The sequence below is a fragment of the Myotis daubentonii genome, chromosome 10 (assembly GCF_963259705.1).
Source record: "Myotis daubentonii chromosome 10, mMyoDau2.1, whole genome shotgun sequence".
NCBI lineage: Eukaryota > Metazoa > Chordata > Mammalia > Chiroptera > Vespertilionidae > Myotis > Myotis daubentonii.
In genome coordinates this window covers 28,693,478-28,714,729 of record NC_081849.1, presented here as the reverse complement: position 1 = coordinate 28,714,729, position 21,252 = coordinate 28,693,478, and the positions used below count along the sequence as shown (strand labels likewise).

The window sequence follows — 21,252 nt, the reverse complement described above, 5'->3', positions numbered from 1 at the left end:
ACAGCAAAGGCAATAAAATGAAAAGGCCAGAACGGGAGAAAAATTTTGCAAATCATACCTGAAAGGAATTAATATCCAAAATACAGGAAGAACTCATATGACCCAATAGCAAAAATACAAACAATCTGGTTTAAAGAATGGGCAGAGAAGCTGAATAGACTTTTTCTGAGGAAGATGTACCCATGGCCAACAGGTACATGAAAAGATGTCCAACATCAATCATCATCAGGGAAATGCAAATCAAAGCCACATGCGGTACCACCTCACATCTGTTGGAATGACTATCATCAAAATGACAAAAGGTAAGTGTTGGTGCGCATGAGGAGAAAGGGAACCCTTGGGCACTGCTGGGTTCTGCATCCACTGTGGAAAAAAGTACGGAGGTCCTTCAAAAACTTAAAAATAGAACTATCATATGATCCAGCAATTCCACTTCTGGGTATACTGTATATTCAAAGGAATCAAAATCACTGTCCTGAAGAGACACCTACACCCCCATGTTTATTGCAGCATTATTTATAATAGCCAATATATGGAAGCAACCTAAGTGTCTAGCAATGGATGAATGGGTAAAGAAAATGTGATAAATATATACACACATATACACACACACACACTGGAATATTATTCAGTCATAAAAAAGAAGGAAATTTTGCATTAATAACAACTGGAAAGAACTTGGAGGACATTATGCTAAGTGAAATAAGTGAGAAGAGAAAGACAAACACTGTATGGCCTCACTTACATGTAGAACCCATAAAACAACAAACTCATAAAAACAGAGAACAGATAGGTGGTTGCAGGGCCAGGAGATGGGGGAAATGGGTAAAGGCGGTCAAAGGATACAAACTTGCAGTTATAAGAGTAATAACTTCTGTGGGTGTAATGCACAGCACGGTGACTATAGGTAATGATACTGCATTGTATATTTGAAAGTTGCTAGGAGAGTAGAACTTAAAGTTCTCATTACAAGAAAGAAATTCGTGCACCGGTGGGGTCCCTTGGCCTGGCCTGCAGGGATCAGGCTGAAACATGCTCTCCAACATCCCCTGAGGGGTCCTGGATTGCAAGAGGGCTCAGGCCAGGCCAAGGGACCCCACCGGTGCATGAATCTGTGCACTGGGCCTCTAGTTATTAATATTACTGAGATCAATGGTTTTCAAATTTTATAGTCACTTTTAAAAAAAATTTTTTTATTGATTTCAGAGAGGGAGAGACAGAAACATCAGTGATGAGAAAGAATCATTGATCGGCTGCCTCCTGCACGCCCCCCAATGGGGATCAAGCCTGCAACCTGGGCATGTGCCCTGACTGGGAATCAAACCGTAACCTCCTGGTTCATAGGTTGACGCTTAACCACTGAGCCACACCGGCCAGGCTAGTCACTTTTTTTTTTCAAGCAACTTCTTGTACCAGATAAAAGAGGAGTGGCCTAGTCATGCTGGGCAGCACCTCTACAGGCCGGAAACCCCCAAGGTTCACCATCTTCAAGCTGTAGCATCCCACATCTGTGATTTCAGACAGGGTGAGGGAGAGGACAAAACCAAGGTGTCTATGGTGGTGCTTTGATAGTGAACATGGATCTTCAGTCTTGCTACCACAAAAAGAAACGACAATCCTGTGATGTGACAGGTGTTAGCTAACACTACACTGACGAGCACATTGCAAATATATACACGTATCAAGAAACACTTTGCACACCTTAAACTTGCACCCTGTTATAGGTCAATTATATCTCAATACAAAATAATTAATTTGTTGATTAATGAAATGCCCAAAAAAATTATCATGGAAAAACACTACCATTTTGCTTGGGAAAATCAAAGTGGTTTGGTCCTAGGTCTAGACACAGCCCAGAAAGCAGGTGTCATGAATGCGAAGGGAGAAGGGGGTCACCCATGGGCCCCTGGACCATTACCTGCACATACAACACCTATGCACGACCGGCACCTCTCCATTCTGCTCCTCACAACCTGCCAACTCCCTTCCCCAGAGACTGTGGGGAGGCTCTAGCTCTGGCTGAAGGCGCCAACATCTCCATGTCTAGCTCCAGGGAAGGACAAGACACTCAGCTCAGTCCAGTGATGGCGAACCTATGACACGCATGTCAGAGGTGACACGTAAACTCATTTTTTTTGGTTGATTTTTCTTTGTTAAATGGCATTTAAATATATCAAATAAATATCAAAAATATAAGTCTTTGTTTCACTATGGTTGCAAATATCAAAAAATTTCTATATGTGACACGGCACCAGAGTTAAGTTAGGTTTTTTCAAAATGCTGACACGCCGAGCTCAAAAGGTTCACCATCACTGGCTCAGACACTACAATGACTTTGCTGTCCTCAGGCAACTCTGGGCTCCGCAGCCCAGCTCAGCCCAGCGTCTGGGAGAAGCCTCCCGGCTCCCACTGCAGCCCTCGCCCGGCTCTGGTATGTGTGTGGACAGGGACAGCAGCCAGCTCTTCGCCGGGCTCTCTAACAAGTTCCACGAGTCTGTTTGTTAAAGAAAAATTCCAGTGGGTGCATCCAACACATGGAACTCAAGTACAGATTTATATTTATCCAGCCCACTGCCAAGGAGATCACATGCCCCGTGAGTCACTCCAGATGTGCTCAAAAACAGAGCCTCTCTGTGGCCGCCCAGTCCCCCAATCCCAGAGAGAGTCGGGTAGACAGGTCCCCGCCCGTGCCCCCAGGAGGCAGCCTCTGCCTCCACCTTCCGAGGCGGGAGAGGGCATCGCTCCTTGGAAAAGGGAAAGGTGGGAAGAGCTGCACCGTCTCCCAGGAGGACCGGGACGGGCACACCTGTAGCTCCCGGGGTCCCGCTGGGGTTGAGGCGACTCCTCACCTGCGTGGAGGAGAAGATGTGTTGGGAGACGCTGCTGCTGCTGCTGCTGTGCTACGATGCGCAGGCCACTGTGGCCCACAGGTGGAGCAGGGGTGAGTTACTTTTCATCATCTGTCTGATGCTCATCATTCGTTTTAAATACAACTAGGAATTGGGGGGGGTGATTAGAAACCCCATTTCCTCCTTTAATCTCATCTCTGGGGATTGCTTTATGCTTCTTGACAAGTTAGCCGGTGTTAGGAGGTGACGGGGGACAGGACACTGGAGGAAATCAAAGCGCTGAGGGGGCTTGGTCAAGGTGGGAACGCAGGAGGCATCCCTCTCAACACGCCAGGGCAAGTCATCTTTGCTGCATGGATTGTGCACGGACCCCCTCGATCTCCTCCCCGCCCTCCCCCAGGCTGCTGCCCTGGGCAGGCGTGCGGAGAGCAGGTGCCCAGGTGTGATGCGCTAACACCTGGGAGTATGGGGGACAGATGCTACCTGGAGAGCCTGGCTGGAAGTGGACACATCTCCGCCGCCAGGCAGAGCAGGCCAGCGGCAGGAGAGGAAGGGAAAGTCTTCAGCATCCTTGCGTCTACCTGCCTGCTGCCCCCGCCGGCCCCCAGCCCTTCTCACATGTAGTCCCTCAGAGCCGCGTGCCATCTTTTCTCTATGCCCAGGACCAGCTCCAGGTAGCAGGCAGCACCCCCAGCCAGTGGGAGTTTATCTCTGTCGGGAAGTGAGGGGCCAAGAGCGTTGACCCCTCATGCCGATCTGAAATCTGCCCGCCCATGCCCTAAAGTCAACCAAGGTCTCTCTCCCGGAAAGAACTGGAAAGAGGCAGGCTCATAGGTGTTTCGAGAGATCCACACGGGGCTGAAGACTGGCATCGGGGGTCAGGATGAGCCTCCGGGCCCCAAGGAGAGTGTCAGGGAGGAAGGCCCGGCCCTGTGGGGACAGAGGGCACACAGCAGATGGACCTGGAACGGAGGGGGGTGGGCACTGCACCTATTTGAGGCTTTATTCCCTCATTTTTACGCCTGAGATTAGGGACTTGCCAGTTCTCTGAACTGAGCTGTGAAATGAATGTTGCCTTGGGGCAAATAACAATGTAACATTTTCCTTTATTTCCGGTGAGACCACTACACACAGACACACAGACACACACACACACACACCACCCTGCTCATCATGTGCACAAACTTTGGAGCAACACTTGGAAGCAGAGAGCAAAGAGACACTGGAGTGATGTCCTGCCACTCACCCTATGTGACACTGGCTTCTTCCTAATGAGCCTATAAAAAAGACGGTAAAATCCACTCTAGGCTGTTGGAAAGCCCGATGAGATGATTTGGTTTGTAACAGGCTTGTGAACACGATAACCACATCATGAGCCACCCCACGAGGAACTCACAGGTTTGGGCTCTGCCTCAAATGGGGCTGTATGATCTCTGGCAAGTCTCTTAACCTCTCTGAGCTTTCGTTCACTAACAGATACCAGATTAACAAAACCAAAACTTACCCTCACTGTGTTGCTGTGAGACTCAGATTAAAATGTAAATAAAATGCTTTGTAAACGATGAAGCACTATATAAAGGTTACCACTTAAAAATGAAATAATTCCATAAAAAAAAAAAAGCTTGAGATTCTCAACAGACAGTTTTATAGCAACATCCTGGGAGCAACTGCTCCGGCCCCACCCAGTCCGCGCTGGGGAAGGGCTGCACCAACAAATCAACCAGGAGGCAGGGGCAGCGACCTAGAGGCAGAGGCGGCCAGGCAGCTGATGCTAAGCACCAGATTAGTGGTCCACGTCAGTGCGCAGTCAACAAACGACACGGAGCCCTCCGGCCCTCATCAAAAGCCTTCCACAGAGTGGGTCTTTCCTCGCTTTTAACATTTTTTTCCTACTTATAAAAGGAAGACACAATTGCCACCAGTTTTAAAAAGACGGAGTGGGAGTCACACCCAAATGTAAACAATTTTTCCATGTGTACTTACTGTTCCTTTCACTTTCACCCTTACCCCATCCCACCCCAAACCCAGGCCTAATTCCCTTTGGAAACAGGCTCAGGGTGACCACCCCTGTAAGATCCTCCTCCTCCAATAACCCCACCCCAACCCCCCCCTCCCCCACTCCTCACCACCGCCCGGCCTGTGCCCTCCCCCCACTCCCCCCCCACCCCGCCCACGGGAAGAAATGTAGCCATAAACCCAAAGGGAACACACCCTGTTGCCAGGACATCCCTTTTCCTACCGGTCTTTCTCCCTAAGAAGCGCTCTCTAGGATTCGGCCCTGGGAGGGAGCTTTCCACGCACCAGGCCGCCGTTCCAGCACCGCCACCTCCATTAAGACCAAGTGACTCACCTGTGCGGAGCGCGGCCAGCCGCGAACTGAACACACCTGGCCCAGACCCAGCAGCCCCAGCTCCTGCCCGAGCAACCTCGGGGGCTGGAGACCACGGGCCAGTCTTTGAAAAAAAGGAATCTATGCCTTAACTACCATGTAAATATCTGTTTTTTATTAAATGCATATAAATTATTTCTTTAAAAAAAACTTTTATTGATTTCAGAGAGGAAGGGAGAGGGAGAGAAACACCAAAGATGAGAGAATCATTGATCGGCTGCCTCCTGCACGGGCTCCCCCCCTCCGCTGGGGATCAAGCCCCAAACCCAGGCCTGTGCCCTGACCTGGAATCCACCCGCGCCCTCCTGGTTCATCGGTGGACGCTCAGCCTCTGAGCCACACGCATCAGGCGAATTATTTCTTTTTAAAGCAGCGTCATAGGGAGGGAAGGGCAGCCCCCGGGTGCGTGGCGGGATCTGTCATTCTCGGTGTCCGTGTTCTTGCATGTGCGTGTGTGTGTGCGTGTGCGTGTGCGTGTGTGTGTTGGGAGCTAGGATTGGCCTGGGAATCAGGATGCTAGGCACTGGGAAGACAGTGAGTTCTCATCGGGAGGGAAGCCAGGGCCCTGAGGTCCGTGCCTTGGAAGTGCTGGCGGCCTAGGGGGCGCATTAGAGGACACCCCGCTTACTGCCCAGGCACCCCCGGAGCAGGCGCTGTGCTGACGACCTCGGGCAGGTGAGGACACTGAGTGAGACGGGACGTGCCCAGATCACTCCGCAGCAAGGACCGCGCTGATCCTGACGCCCCACCCCTCTGGCCTCAGGGTCCGGCTGTCACTCACCCCTCTCCACCCCCTCGGCAGCCCCTAGGCCCCCGGGAGGGGCGGGGGGCGGGGACCGTCTGGCCGCGAGCAGGGGCTCACAGAAGCCCTTGCAGAAGCGCTCCCGCTGCACCCGGCGCCCGGCCCAGCGCCTGGCTCGCTCAGAAGACGGCTGTTTCTAAAGGGCTGGCCGGGAGCAAAAAGTAAATGACATCAGGAGAATCTGGCACAAGATCTTTATAAACCCGAACTTTTCCTTTCCACACCCACCGCCTTTTCCATGCGGCTGCCACTGATTCATTAACAATGTGGCTGTGTTTGGCGGGAAGTGGTCTGCAGTTGGAGTCCCTTCCAACAAGCGCGGCACAAGCTCGGGGTGCGGCTCCGTGGGACCCGCGGGCGCCTGGATGCGGCTCTGGTACCCTGAACCTCTTGGGGTGGGAGGAAGCGGCGGGTTTTAGCCCAGATTATAAAAAGCCAAAGGAAAGGCCGGGCTCCAGGTCAAAACAGGCTCCTTCCTTTAGGGAAGCTTCGCCCATGCGTCTGAGCAAGGGGGCTTGGAGGGCTAAGGCGCCCGCCTTGCCTGGGACCTTGGAAAGCAGCTCCTCCCCGGCCAGAGCAGGGGCTCCTGGGAGACAAAGGCAGGGCACGGGCTTCAGGGGACGACATCTGCTCTCTGATAATTAGCCAGGACCTGGACCGGCGCTAAGTTCTAAAATCACGCTGTTAGGAGGAGAGAGACTTAGTGAAGCACTCGGTTTGAAAAGAAGCGAGTTTAGGGACAAAGATCGCGCATGTGTTTCTATGGGATCGTTTATTCATTCAACAAACAGTCATGGGCAGGATGGTAGGCACTGGGAAGACAGTGACCAAAAGGGGCACACCCCATGCCTTGGCAGAGCTGACATCTAGTGACGGGAAGCAGACACATATAGAAATAAAACATCTGGTTTGTCAGATGGCAATAAGGTAGGGGCAGGTTAGAGGGTATCCAGGATTATAATTTTAAATCAGGTCGTCAGGGAGGGCTCCCTGAGGCGGTGACTGAAGACCTGAAGGAAACGTGGGTGTTCCAGGCAGAAGGGACAGAAGTGCAAAGGCCTGGGGCAGAAGCATGCCTGGGGGCTCAAGGAGCAGTGAGAAGCCTGTGGCTGGGGGCATGAGCCGGGAGAGTAGCAGATGAGCTCAGACGTAGTGAGAAGCCACATCATGTAGCACCAGGTGGCATTTGAAGAACTTTGGGAAGCCAGAGAGGGTTCTGGGCAGAGGAGTGACATCTGACCTGTGCTTGCACAGAACCACTTTAGGTGCTGCGTTAAGAACAGAATGAGGGCGGAGCCAAGGACGGACGGAAGCAGAGGCACCAGAAGGAGAGGTGCTCAAGGCTTGGACCGGGGAGGCAGCAAGGATGTGGCAAGAAGTAGCCAGATTCCAGATCTATTTTGAAGGTAGAGCCAACAAGACTCGCTGATTAGTTAGATTCGAAATGTGAAAGAAAAAGTCAAGGACGGCTCTCAGGTGTTGGGCCCGAGCAATTGAGAGAGATGGAGAGACGGCAGAGAAGTAGGAGATCCGTGTGTGTGTGTGTGTGCGCGCGTGCATGTGTGTGTGCGTGCGTGTGCGTGTGTGTGCATGCACGTGCGTGTGTGTGCGTGCATGTGTGCGTGTGTGTGCGTGTGTATGTGCGTGTGTGTGCGTGTATGCGTGCGTGTGCGTGTGTGTGTGTGTGTGTGTGTGTGTGTGTGTGTGTGTTGGGGGCTAGGATTGGCCTGGGAATCCAAAAGGAGATTCCTGTAGGCAGCTGCATATATAAAAGTCTGGCCTGGAAATAATGAGCTGGGACTCAGTAGGGAAGTGAGGGTGGCTAGACGAGGAGACGCCCCAATGAGGCCAGAACTCTGCAATCTGAGAGGAGGGTGGGGAGGAAGAGCAGACAGCGAGGCAGGATTTTTTTTTAATCGAAGAAGTAACACGTTTTCATGTTGATGTGAAAGACCCAGTGGAGAGGGAAAGGGAACCATGTAGGAGAGGAGGGGGAGAGGTGAGCAACAGATTTCTTGGAGACTTCACGCTCGTGGGAAAGTTGGCTCTAGACAGGAGTGTGCCCACAGTCACAGAAGAGAACTCGGTATCTGGGCAAGAGGCAGGTGACTGGTTTAAGGAGGAAGCAGATGGGGTGAAATCATCGTCTATGTCACAGTGAAACGGAGTGAGAAATGGGAGAAATCGTCGGGAAGCCTATCAGGGCCCGTGCGAGAATAACGATGAATTTCAAGTGAGACCGTGGGTGTGTTTCCTCCCCCCACATTCAGGTGCACCGGTGCTGGTGTGGGAAAGGTGAGGAGGTGGGTTGTGCTTTATGCCAAGTGATTGCAAAGGAGCAAAGAGGGGGCAGAGGAGGTGAGGATATGTGTCAGAGTGTGATCACAGGGCTGTAGGCATTTGACCTTGCATAGTGCATTATAAATCAGAGTCAGAGATTTTTTTTAATATGTGTGCTTCATTTAATATGTTACAGACCATATCCATTCATTCATTCACAATGAACATTATCCTTCCTGTAGTTACTCAGAACTGAGGAAGACCCAGTCTTTGGGCAGACGTGCCTACGAAAAGATAGCGTTGTTCACCTATTGGCGAGAGTGGGTTTTGGAGCCTGTGAGATCTGGGTTTTCACTGCAGACCTAGAGCAAGCAAATCAGATGGCCTAGGACTGTGGTCGGCACACTGCGGCTCGCGAGCCACATGCGGCTCTTTGGCCCCTTCAGTGTGGCTCTTCCACAAAATACCACGTGCGGGTGCGCACGTACAGTGGGATTGAAACTTCGTGGCCCATGCACAGAAGTCGGTATTTTGTGGAAGAGCCACACTCAAGGGGCCAAAGAGCCGAATATGGCTCGCAAGCCGCGGTTTGCCGAGCCGCAGTTTGCCGACCACTGGCCTAGGCCAAGTTTCTTAACCTCCAAGTTTCTTCTCTCTACACAGGATAGGAACACTTACCTCACACGGTGCACGTGGAAAGCACAGAGCACGCTGATGGGCGCCCAGTGGGCTCGTGAGCTGTTGTTAGTCCGAGCGCCACATTTTAACAACTTCGGTCTGAGGTCCAAATGTGTCTTTCCACAGAAGACGTGGACAGAACATGCTGTGACACATGGTTCCTGCCTGTCTGGGTCCAATTTCTGCACTAACTCAGTGCATGTGGCATGACCTTCAGCGAGTGAATCATCTGTTCTGTGCTGGTCTCTCCAACAGAATCATAACCACTCAATTTCTCCCTGAGGCTCAGCTGTGCAGGGCGTGCAGGAGGCAGGGAGAGCTCACAGCCCCCGCCCCAAGGCCAACCATGCGTGAGACGCCATGCGGGGAGACTGGGAGGCCTCATGTCCCTGGTCACACTGCGTGGCCCTCCTGGCACAATCACATCCTGAAGAAATCGCTGGAGACTGGGCTGGGCGGGGAGCACTGAGTGGAGAAGAAAGAAACAAACTGGCCCAGTTTTACACCAAAAAAGTACACGAAGTCAGTGATTGTGACAGAACTGTGCCAGCAGTCTTCTTGCCCGAAGCTCGATGCTCAGTGGTGCAGAGGTGGACACGGTCCTCCTGCCGGTTCCTGGTCTCCCCAGCCTGCCCCCTCTCTCTCCTCCGTCAGAGGAGGCGTCCCTGCCGATGGCAGCTGGGAAGCTCCGGTCTCCTCCTCTCAGCCCTGCAAAGACTGCGCTGCCCCAAAGCTGACAGTGAGGAGGAGTCGAACCTAAAATGACCTCCATAAATTTGGGAGATGGGACGGAAGGGAAAGGAAGCAAACCCAGCAAAGCATGCATGGGGGAGTCTCCAGGGATGTTGTGTTCTGTTGTTGCCCTTTTTTATTTTTAATAGCTGGGTTTTTTAGAAATCATTCCAAAATATAGGCATTGAGCCTGCACTCAGAGCCCAGCTACCGAGTCACGCAGTCACCGAGGTCCAGGGGAGGAAGCGTAGGTTTCCTCCCCCGGGAGCGGGCGGTTGCCGGCAGATGTGCGATGTGTAGGATGGACGCAGGAACCACAAGGACAGAGGAGGAACCGCGCTGTGCGGCCGGGCTCACGGAAAGGCCCTGGGGACAGGGCTGTTTTTCTCGCCAAGCGGGAGCGAGTGTAGTTTAAAGCTTCACACGCACACCTCTGGGAGCCGGCCAGCCTTTGTTTCGGCCACGTACATTCTGGCAGGGTCCAGACTTCCCCTTTATGGGCAAAACCACCTGGAGTGACTGGAGGTTAACATTGTACCTGGATGTTGGGACATGGAGCAGACACAGCCTGCAGCGAGTCCAGTGGAGAGGAAGGTATCCTGTCTCATTCCTGAGGATGGAGGCCCGGGCGGTGCTGAGATGCCCCCCAGCTCACTGCACCTCTGCCTGCCACACACAGTCAGAGCCGCTGCAGCAATGCCAGGGGTGCCTGCAGGAGGAAGGGGCACTGGCTGGGGGTGGGAGGAGGGCGGAGCCCCCCCTTTTCAGATTCCTGTGCTCCCCACACACTTCTGGAAGCAATCGTCCACCCCCTGGCTGGTCGAGAGGCTGAAGTTATTTCTCACAATCTTTCCCAAACTCTGTCATTATTTTTGAAACGATGAGAACGCTTCCATGATGAACCCCCGCTTTGAATCCGGAGGTATTTCCTTCCCACCTGTTTGAGGACGAGGGGGCCCTGGGTGAGCATGTTGGAGTGTTGCTGTCCCAGGGAAACGAATGAGTGAAGAAAGGCAGGTCTAGCCGGTGAATAACCTCCCCAGAGGCAGCCCCCGAGTCTGTGACAGGCAGCAGAAAGGCTCCGTGCCCGGGACACTCGTCCCCTCCTGTCCCCTTCACCTGCCGGGTGAGAATGCCTTTAAGGCAACCAATCCCTTTAATGTCGCAGTAAGAGAAAGTCTGGAAGAAGAATGAAAGAAGTACAGTTGCTCTCAGATCCTATCCCGAGAAGACGGTTCATCACACCTTCGTGGGAGGAGCACCCAGAAACAGGTCACATCTTGGTCTTGGACCAGCTCTGGTCCTGGTGTCGTCTCCCGCCAACGAGAAAGCGGAGTCGGAGCACACGCCCTCTCGTGTCTCTACTTTGCCTCCATCTCTTCAGATGAGCCTGCAAGGCCTCCGATGGGACTGAACTTTGCATTTTGGCGCCGTGTTCTTGGCTGTGGATCCGGAGAGCCCAATGGTCATCCACCCGGCCTGCCCGTTATAATCACCTGGGAGCCATAAACAGTCCTGATGCCTACATCCACCCCAGAGACACCCGTGAAAGGGCCTGAGAGGTGGCCGTGGCGTTTGAGTTTTTAAAAACTCCCAGGTGATTCTAATGTACAGTCAAGGTTGAGAGCCACTGGGCTCACCTCAGAGTGGCCATCCGGCCGAGGCACCACCTTCTATACAGCCTCGGGCAAGCACCTGCTGGTTCTCAGCCTTGGCTGCCATCAGAAGCCTCTAGGAAGCTGCCAAAAATCTACTGTCCCAGTTCCCCCTTCATTTGACTAAATCAGAACCTATGAAGCAGGGACAGGGCACCAGTATTTTGTTATTTTTTAATCCTCACCCCAGGATATTTTTCCATTGATTTTTAGAGAGAGAGGAAGGGAGAGGGAAAGATAGAAAGAAATAGAGATGTGAGAGAAACACATTGATTGGCCGGGCCGGGGAGGAGCCTGCGACCGAGGTACATGCCCTTGATTGGAATTGAACCTGGAACCTTTCAGACCGCAGGCCGATGCTCTAGCCCCTGAGCCAAACCAGTGAGGGCCGGCACCAGTAGTTTTCAAAGCCCTTGCTCGATGCTAATGTGCGGTCAAGGTTTTGGACCCGATGCCTAGGAGCTGCCTCACTCTCCTGAGCTCCACAGGCAGAGGCAGCGAGCGGACAGAGGCGAAGCCCTAAATCTCTGATTCTGTGAGGAAATGGCCAGTTTTCTGGCAGCGAGAACAAATTCCGCTAAAATGCGAGGCTAGGAAATACTGCTCCAGCCATGGCTCCTTCCCACAGGGTCTGAGGGAGCAGAGGTCACTGCCTGTCAAGGCTCCCCCAGTGTGTGGATTTCGTCAGCCAACAGCGGCACCTAGCGCTTGGCCTGGAAGCCTGCCAGGACCTGCTGGGGGCAGAACCCTACAACCATCTTTGTCCTAACCCAAGAGGAACTCCCGGTATAGATAATAAATGAGTACAGAGAAAGCAATCTTACAGCAATACTCCACCAACCAGCTCTTTCCAGGGAGTGGAGATTCCTACCAGTGAGCATCTCAGGAAATGTCTTTATAATAAAGATGTCTCATTTTTATTACTTCAGATCAATTTTTTCCTAAGATACTTATGCAGCCCCCTGCCTTCTTTAACACAGTACCCTGGATGTCCGTGGGCCCGTTCTTGATGGTCCCAGGACACCAGTATCAAGAAGCAGAGCTGGCATACATGGTGATGCAAATTGCTTTGCCCAACTTTAGGGGGCGCTACTTACCTCAGAGCCTCAGGTTCTTTACAGTTAGTTGCCCAGTTTTCTCGGAGATCACAATCCAGTGTCTTGGAGAAGCTGTACCTTTTTCTTTCTTTTTTAAAAATGACATGATTTATTTTAAGTGCTTCCCAGATATAAACTCCTCAAGTGGTACAATGTATCCATTTACTGGTCCTGGATTCAAGGTACCAAGCCATATAGAGAATCTTACTTCCTCATTTATGCATTTGGGAGCATCTTCCGTAATATGAAATTTAACCAAAATCTCTCTATGCAATTATTTATGTTTTGTTTTTAATTGCTGTGTTGGTGGTTCGAGCCCAGTCAGGGCTTGAATAGTTATTTTGGTGGCAGCACACTGCAGCAGAAAGAAGAGTCATCTAAGATTAAGGGGATCTGACTAATCTACACTAATAATAGACAAATATGTAAATTGACCGTGCCTCTACAACACCCCACAGCCAATCAGGAGGGAATATGCAAATTAATGGGACAAAGATGGTGTTTGCCATGGAGCCAGCCAGAGCGGGCAGGAGGCTTGGGTCACGCCCGGCAACAAAGGAAATCAAGCTTCCCACCCGCCTGGGCCGGCCGCAGAAGGAGGGGTCTGTGAGCAGTGGCCACAGAGCGGGCCAGAGCAAGTGAGAGGCTTGGGTTACCCAGGTCAGCTGCCAAGGGAGGGGCCTGCAAACGGCCCTTAGCCCCTCACCCAGGCTGGCCATGCCCCCCCAGCAGGGACCCTCACCGCATGGGGGCATGGCTGGCCTGCAAACTTCCCCAGCCCCTCGCCCATGCCCCCACCCCAATGGGGGCATGGCCGGCCTGCAAAACACCACAGGCCCCTTGCCCAGGCTACCCTACCCCCCAAGGGAACCCCCACCCTGATCTGGGACACCCTTCAGGGCAAACCAGCCGGCCCCCACCCGTGCACCAGGCCTCTATCTATACTAATAAAAGGGTAATATGCTAATTAGACAGGGAGACCTTCCAGGAGACCTTCCGGATATTCTTCTGGACAAAGCCATGGTGGCGGGCCGAGGTAGAGCAGTTAGGGGCCAAGGGGGGGGGGGGGGGCAGTTGTGGGTGATCAGGCCAGGATGGGACAGCAGTTGTGGCTGATCAGGCCTGTGTGTGTTGGGGGGGGGTCATTGGGGGTGATCAGGTCAGTGGGGGGGCAGTTGGAGGTGAGCAGGCTGGCAGGGGGGGCCAGTTGGGGCAAGCAGGCCAGCAGGGGGGGCAGTTGGGGGTGATCAGGCCAGTGGGGGGGGCAGTTGGGGGCGAGTAGTCCAGCAGGGGGGGCAGTTGGGGGTGATCAGGCCAGTGGGGGGGGGGCAGTTGGGGGCAAGCAGGCCAGCAGGCAGAATGGTTAGGGGCAATTAGGCAGGCAGGCAGGCATGTGAGCGGTTAGGAGTCAGCAGTCCCAGATTGCGAGAGGGATGTCTGACTGCCAGTTTAGGCCTGATCCCACAGGCAGTCAGACATCCCCTGAGGGATCCCAGATTGGAGAGGGTGCAGGCCGGGCTGAGGAACACCCCCCCACCCTGCACGAATTTCGTGCACCAGGCCACTAGTGATTTAATATTTGACATATCACCCTGGTCCCAGTTACCTTAGGCACAAGAAGCTGTGCCTTTTTCTATCAGCTGGCAGCAGGCTTGGCAATCACGGGGCTGTGGGGGTAGGCATGGCTGTCTGCTCCTGGCCTGATACGATCCAGAGAGCTTCAATGTATAATGATTATTCCTACACTCTGGAACATTCTGTCTCTTCCTTCACTTGGCCTCATAAGGTCTTAGTTCTCCCTACTCTCTACCCGTAGCAGCCCATCCATCTTCCTCCAGCTACTGTTTCCAAATGCAACCACAAAGAAACAGCATTAGTGAGTCATTGACTTTGTCCCAAATGCATTTCTAAGTCAGCGGATCCTTGGGAGGAAGCCTAAGCCTGGCTCCACACTCCCCTAGAGCCACCTGTCAGGGTCTTGGGCAGCTCTCTTCCTTTCCTTTGTCACCTGTGTCCAGATTCTTGGCAGCTGTACTTCAGACGGCGGGGGAATAGCCAGAAGCCGGATCCTCTGATGAAAAGTGTTCTCAATAATAGAAACCAGCACTTCATACTGATCAGATGCTAAAATGTGCATTACTATTAGAGAACAGTATTATTAGGGGACTCATTTGTTCCATGTGTAGGGGTTTGTTGTTTGCTCATTTCTGTTTGATTTTAACATAAGTTCCCTTGACATATAGGGGTGTGCAAAAGTAGGTTTACAGTTGTGAGTACTTGAAACACAGAGTTAAAAAAGCTATTGCAATAATCAGGACCTGCCCTAGCCGGTTTGGCTCAGTGGATGGAGTGCAGGCCTGTGGACTGAAGTGTCCCAGGTTCGATTCCGGTCAAGGGCACATGTCTGGTTATGGTCTCGATCCCCAGTAGGGGGCGTGCAGGAGGCAGCCAATCAATGATTCTCTCTCATCACTGGTGTTTATCTCTCCCTCTCCCTTCCTATCTGAAGTCAATAAAAATATATTTAAAAATAAATAAAAATAAAATGTTTATTTTAAAATAAACAATAATCATCATGACCTGCATGTCTTTCTCCACACAAACAACCATAAACCTACTTTTGCCCACTCCTGTACACTACATACAGGGTGTCCAAAAAATGGATACATACTTTAACAGCTGATAGCTCAACTTTGAAAATGAAATGTATTTTAATGAACACTGCCTTTGTAATTATTCAGAGTGTGTGTACACATTTTGGGGGACACCTATATTTTTCCAAGCTTTCTGGGATGGTTCTGATAAGCAGCCATGTCGGAAATCACTGGTCTGAAACAGGAACATCTGACATGCCTGGGAGCTTCCGGGACACATCAGAGCTGCCTGTCATCTCTCCCGCTCACTGACCACCACAGCTTCCAGTCCGTCACTTTCAAGGCGGGCTGGCTGACCTCAAGGTTACGGAGGGAGGGCCAAGTGCACAGCTGCTAGAGCTTCTTCTTTTGTTTCTTGCAGCCGTGCTGTTCCCTGCTGCCCATCGGCCAAAGAGATCGTCCTCAATGCCCTTGAACCCCGTCCTGCAGAGCTCCCTGGAGGAAGTAGAACTGCTCTACGAGGTAGGCAGAGGCGCAAGTGGCCACATCACCCCAAAGGCGTTGCAACTTTTCTGTTTGTTGGAGGAATGACCTGAGCCCCTGAGAATGAGTGGCCCTGGCTGCCTTAGGGACTGGCCTGGACTCCTTTGTGGGGCCATCAAATCGTGGCCATCCCGGAGTAAGGTATTCCTCGAATCTCCTCTCCTTTCCCACATGCCAAACAGGGAGAGACGGCATTAGGAGGTCACTGGGGGCAAAATTAGAGATTTAGGTTGGGCCCCAGGTGCCACTCCCAGCACCCTAGCAGCAGAGTCAATAGTCTCGAGCAAATGCCAGGAGGCAGGACTCATCATAGGGTTCAGGCAATGCCAAGCCGCTTGTCTGGTGGAGCTCTGTCTCAGGTAACTGCCTACTGTGACAGCCCAGTTTCTGACCATCTGGGCACCCCAAAGGATCTCTTCCTCTGCCCCCCATCTCCACCACTCAGACCCGCTTCTCCAAACCACAGGTAAATTTCCCAAGGCCCCTTGATCCAATTCAGCGATAAAATTCCAGGCTCAAGGTCTGAGCTTTAGTTCTGGTCCTGCCACTCATCAGCCATGTGACCTTGCAGCAGCCACCGTGTCTCTGGGCCCGGATCTCCTCAAATGTTAAATGAGGGATACAGTGATCTCCAAAACTTCCCTCCTGCCTTGACATCCTCTGGCATCCTCCATGTTCCAGAACTCTCCGGCTAAGAAAGAGACAGCCTGCTGCAGGCAGGTCCTACCACGGGGAACTCACTGGGAAATGCATAGCCTTCACCGAGTCCTGAACGTGGGAGTCATATCACAGGTCCCTTTGAGAAAGACAGGAGCGTGGAGATGGATGGAGCGGGGGAAGCTGGAAGCAGACACAAGTTAGAACCTCAAGTCCAAGAGGTGTTTACTGGGTCCTGATGTGAACCCTGCACTGAGCAAGGGATGCATGCGGCAGACCCCACCCCCACTCGCAAAGAACGGGTGAGAAGTGAGGACAAACCTCTGTGTCCCACTTAAGTCCTAGCACCACTCTCTGCATCCTTCAATCCCCAGCTTCTGATTTAAAATTATCTGAAATAGTTCATGACTTAGAAAATCTTTGGTGGGTGGGAGGAAGAAAGGGAAGAATGGGTTAATCTGGGACACCAAAAATAATAAATAGTCATTAAATAGTGGCTTTGTACCAGGGACAATGTTTGTACCAGGGTGTCCATAATTGTCTTATTTACTTCCCACAACAGCCCTGTAGAGTATTTTTGCTACTAACCATTTCACAGAGGAGGAAAGTGAGGCTCAGGGATGTGCAGTAAGCCACCCAAGTCGGTGGGAATGTCAGAACTGGAACCCAGGTCTCCTGGATTCCAAAGCCCTTTCCACAGCAGCCTCCCCCAAAGAAGGCAGGTGAGGATGAAAACAGTGGTGTCCTCCACAATGCCCAATGCTTCATGTGTTTCCATACCTCATGTCTCACCAGTTCCTGCTAGCTGAGCTGGACATCAGCCCCGACCTGCAGATCTCCATCAAGGACGAGGAGCTCGCCTCCCTACGGAAGGCCTCTGACTTCCGCACCGTCTGCAATGATGTGATCCCCAAGCGCATCCCAGACATCCGACGGCTCAGCGCCAGCCTCGCCAGCCTCCCCGGCATCCTGAAGAAAGAGGACTTTGAAAGGACAGCGCTGACCCTGGCCTATGCGGCCTACCGCACAGCCCTGTCCCAAGGGCATCAGAAGGACATCTGGGCCCAGTCCCTCCTCAGCCTTTTCCAGGCCCTGAGGCATGACCTGATGCGGTCCTCAGGCTCCAGAGTGTCTGCCTGAGAGGCAGGCCCACACCAGGACCTCGGAGCAGGGCCCAGCACACACAGTAATCCAGAAATTCTTCATTCTCTACACCATTTATAGAGGCCAGCAGCAAAACACATGCCACCAGCTCAGAGTAGCAGAGATAAAATAATTCAGCCCCATGCTCTTTCCCCGAGGTAGCTTCCTGACAGGCGCATCTGATTCATGTCATAAGGTGACCTGGGCCGGAAGAAAGGGCTGGAGTGGTCATTCAAGATGCCTCCAGAGGCCGAACGGTTTGCCTGGTGACATGCAGAGTCTAAGAGCGGCTTCCGCACTGAGTGACTGCCACAAACCCCCACGAGGGAGGACAGAGCTGGAGCAGACATCATAGAGGTTTGAGCATGGTGGGAAATGGGGGACAGAGTTCTTTGGTCCTAAGAGATCAGGGTGCTGGGTTAAATGCGCATTTTTCTGAAGGCTCTGTAGTAAGATACAACAAAGCGAGAGCGACAGCCGAATAAGTACTTTGTTAGCCAAGGATAGACTCTTCAATTTTTCTAAAAGTCGCCGAGAAGAATGAGTTAGAAAACTGGTAATTGTCTGACCTGTATGTCTGGACTCTTCTTATGTGAGGGCTGGTCTACTACAAACAGGCAATGCCTTGTCTTCTGAACAGGGAAGCCAAGCTAATGAAGAGAGGTCATGCCAGCAAAGAGGGGGCCCCCGCCGCCTCGCCTTTCTGTCCTCACTCAGATTACTTAGCATCATCAGAGACTCGGTGCTCCAAATACAACTGATTTTCAGATGACAGAATTTTACCCTTTCAAGCCAGTTTTCCATGTTAGCGATATTGACTTGATATCTTTTGAAACTACGCAGATGGAATGCCTTCAGTTTTTATTTAGTAGCTCTGAAACACCCAAAGGAAGGAGTTGGATAACTTAATCTCTAAAGTTCTTCGACTCCTGACATTTCCAGTCATTTATCTAACTGTGAGACAGTGCACCGGGACCCGCGAGGCCTGCTGGACTACTGTGCCAGCCCGGCAGGTCCCAGGCTTGGCTAATTCTGTCTCGGGGTGAGCTCTTCTGCTGCCTTCCTCGCTGTCAGGCGAGAAGAGTGCGCTTTTCTCTGTGACCAGCATCACTTGCTTTTTGCATTTTGTTCTTCCATAGCTTATATCCACTAAAACTCGGATGGCTAGGCTTGTTATACCTCTGCGCTCAGAGTTCCTAGATGAAGGCCTCTGCTGAGCGAAGCCCCTGGGTTCCAGTAAAGAGTCCCCACTCGCTCAGAGATCGTTCTGCGCCCCCCCCCACTCCCCACCCCCCAGGTTTACAGCCTGGTCCTGGAGGCTAACGTCCAAGTAGTCTGATCTTTGAATGAGTGAGGATTCGTTGGGCTAAATTTGATTTTGAAATGGGTATTTAACAATTGTCATTTGATGATCACAAAAGCTGGTCTGGACTTCTTTAAAATCGTTGAACATGTGCGCTTTGCCTAGCAGCCCGAGCTGCGTGATCCTTTTGGAGAAGTACTAGAATGCAGGAAGAAGGTACCAGAGAAAAACATAGCTTTGCATCCTGATGGTCTCAGACGCAGAAGATAATAACTCACGCCCCCTCCTTCTTGTTCTCTGATGGCACTGCTCATTTACCGCCCTCAAATGCACACTGAGGACAAATGCTTTTTTGCTCATTTTTCCTCTTCCTGAAAATATCGGTTCTCTTTCACATGCTCTGCTGGTCTCTTCTTTAAGTTTAGTTTGTGTCTCTGCAGCTCCCGGGCTTGATTCTGATTCTCTTTGCCCCCATTTCTTGAAGCCACTCCAGGTGCCCTGGGGTTGACATTTGCACACTATCTCGGCCGCCCGCATCGTACCCTGAGCACCCTGGCTTTCGGCCTCCTTTGATTATCACTGTCTGATGAAAACAAAGATCAAAGTAGAGACAGGGGTGGGACTGCCCACAGGCAGGTTAGCCTCACAATATACCTTCACTGTACTTCTCCTTGATGTGAGATTTGAAGGGGATTAGCAGAGGCCTCAGCCGCTAGACACTGTACAGTAACTACCCTGACCACCAGTCTTGCATCCTGTGCTGGGACGCCACTCCATCGGAAGGGGGTCTGGGAGCTTTCAGTCACCTACTGGAAAGGCCCACCGGTGGTCCCCTGGTTACCCTGTCATGCTATGCATGGCTGCTCCAAGTCGGAGGGTCCGTGAGTGGGAGGATGACTCCCAGACCAGGGAGAGCAACCAGTGGTGGTTCATTCACCCTGTAACAAAATAGTAAAGGCCCTTCTGTATTCATGAATTCGGGTCCATGTTTGTGTGGCAACACAGGACCGAAAAAAATAGAAAAAGAGAAGTCATGAGCTTTTTTAAAGACAAGTAAATATTTCATTTTCAGTAACTAGATCCTTCAACATTATTTTAGTCTGAATACAAATTAGTTGTTTACCCACAGAAAATTTTATAACCATGACTTCATTTACATCCAAAAGCAAATGTTACACTCGTGACCGCCACCCCAAAACCCGCCTCTCTGCCCAATGCACAAGAAAGTAGAAGACTGGACAGAAACGGAATCTTCCACTTGCCTCATTAATGCCACCCTGTACACACCACAGTCACAACCGAGTCACAATGTGTCACATTTACTCATAAACGGAACAGTTTGGGGTGTGATGTTTGTAGTGGAAACTTGAGGATCTAGAAATTCTGGAAGTTTCCTCCGTAGTTGGCATCCTCACGGCTACCTCTGGTGTCACTCAAGAGACTTTGCAAAATGTCTATGTGCTGTCATTGCTCTCTCGCCTCCCCTTGACTCTAGAAAGAGAATCACGTAAGCGCTCGGTCAGAAGGTATTTCCACAGGTAAACTGATCTAAGATCAAATGCTTGTTAAATGACTTTACATGGCACCCCTTACTTTCCTAACCCTTTTTGATGTCTTACTTTTTTTTATTATAGTAAATAAAGACAAAAAAACCACAACACAAATTAACCATCCGAACCATTTTTAACTGTAGGGAGATGTTAAAAATTAACTATATGCACATTGATCTGTGACAGATCTCTTGAACTTTTTCATCCTGAAAAAATGGTATCTATGGAACAATAACTCCCCTTTTCCTGTCCCCCCAGCCCCTGGCGACTACCATTCCACGTTTTGTTTCTAAGAGTTTGACTACTTTCAATACCTCATATAAGTGGTATTTATCTTACATTTCTTAAGTGTTGTATTCTGGAAAATGCTTTCTGCAACTGAAAAGTGGCTAGAGTTCTGTAGAACTACTGGTCTTACTGTGTCACTCACCTTAACTAATTTTATTTAACAAATATTCACTATGGTGTAATAAATAAGTCATGATGGAGTTATTAGGCTCGGTGGAATCTTTGTTATCTCAGATTATCTCACCCAGAAATTTGAAGTGGTTCAAGGGGGTTAACAGCAATGTTGATTTCCACAGCTATTTATTATTATCCAGTCTCTTTAATATTTGCCACCAAACATCACACGTGTGGCACTGTCCATACTGAGTTTCAAAATCATCACAAAAAAGAAAGTTCAAATGTCGTAAATACCATAGTCTTTAACAGGCATTTAAAGAGATAAGCCATCACAGCCCATCTTGTAACAAAAAGATAATTTCTCTGGGGGCCTAGGCTGTCCAGGGTTGCACCTGCCTTAGAAGTCAAGAAGAACTGGTTTTCTGGAGTCAGTTTTCCAGTCACTTTAACTTTAGCCTGGGGACCATTTCCAACTGGTCGAGCTATAGATCTTGGGACGCCATTCCTTACATTCCATGAATTCATGAGAACGTGGGTTTCAAAGCCCTTGACCCTGCTCAGCGTCTCTCAGATCA

At 51.1% G+C, this 21,252-nt stretch overlaps 1 protein-coding gene across 1 annotated transcript; it reads left to right on the top strand.

Moving 5' to 3' along the window:
- Positions 1-2,632: 2,632 nt before the first annotated feature.
- On the top strand, positions 2,633-20,760 carry FAM180A (family with sequence similarity 180 member A). The gene is made up of 3 exons (XM_059711884.1): positions 2,633-2,941; positions 15,498-15,598; positions 17,072-20,760. The coding sequence occupies exons 1-3, from the start codon at positions 2,866-2,868 to the stop codon at positions 17,414-17,416; spliced, it is 522 nt and encodes a 173-aa protein (XP_059567867.1). The 5' UTR covers positions 2,633-2,865; the 3' UTR covers positions 17,417-20,760.
- The last annotated feature ends 492 nt before the right edge of the window (positions 20,761-21,252 follow it).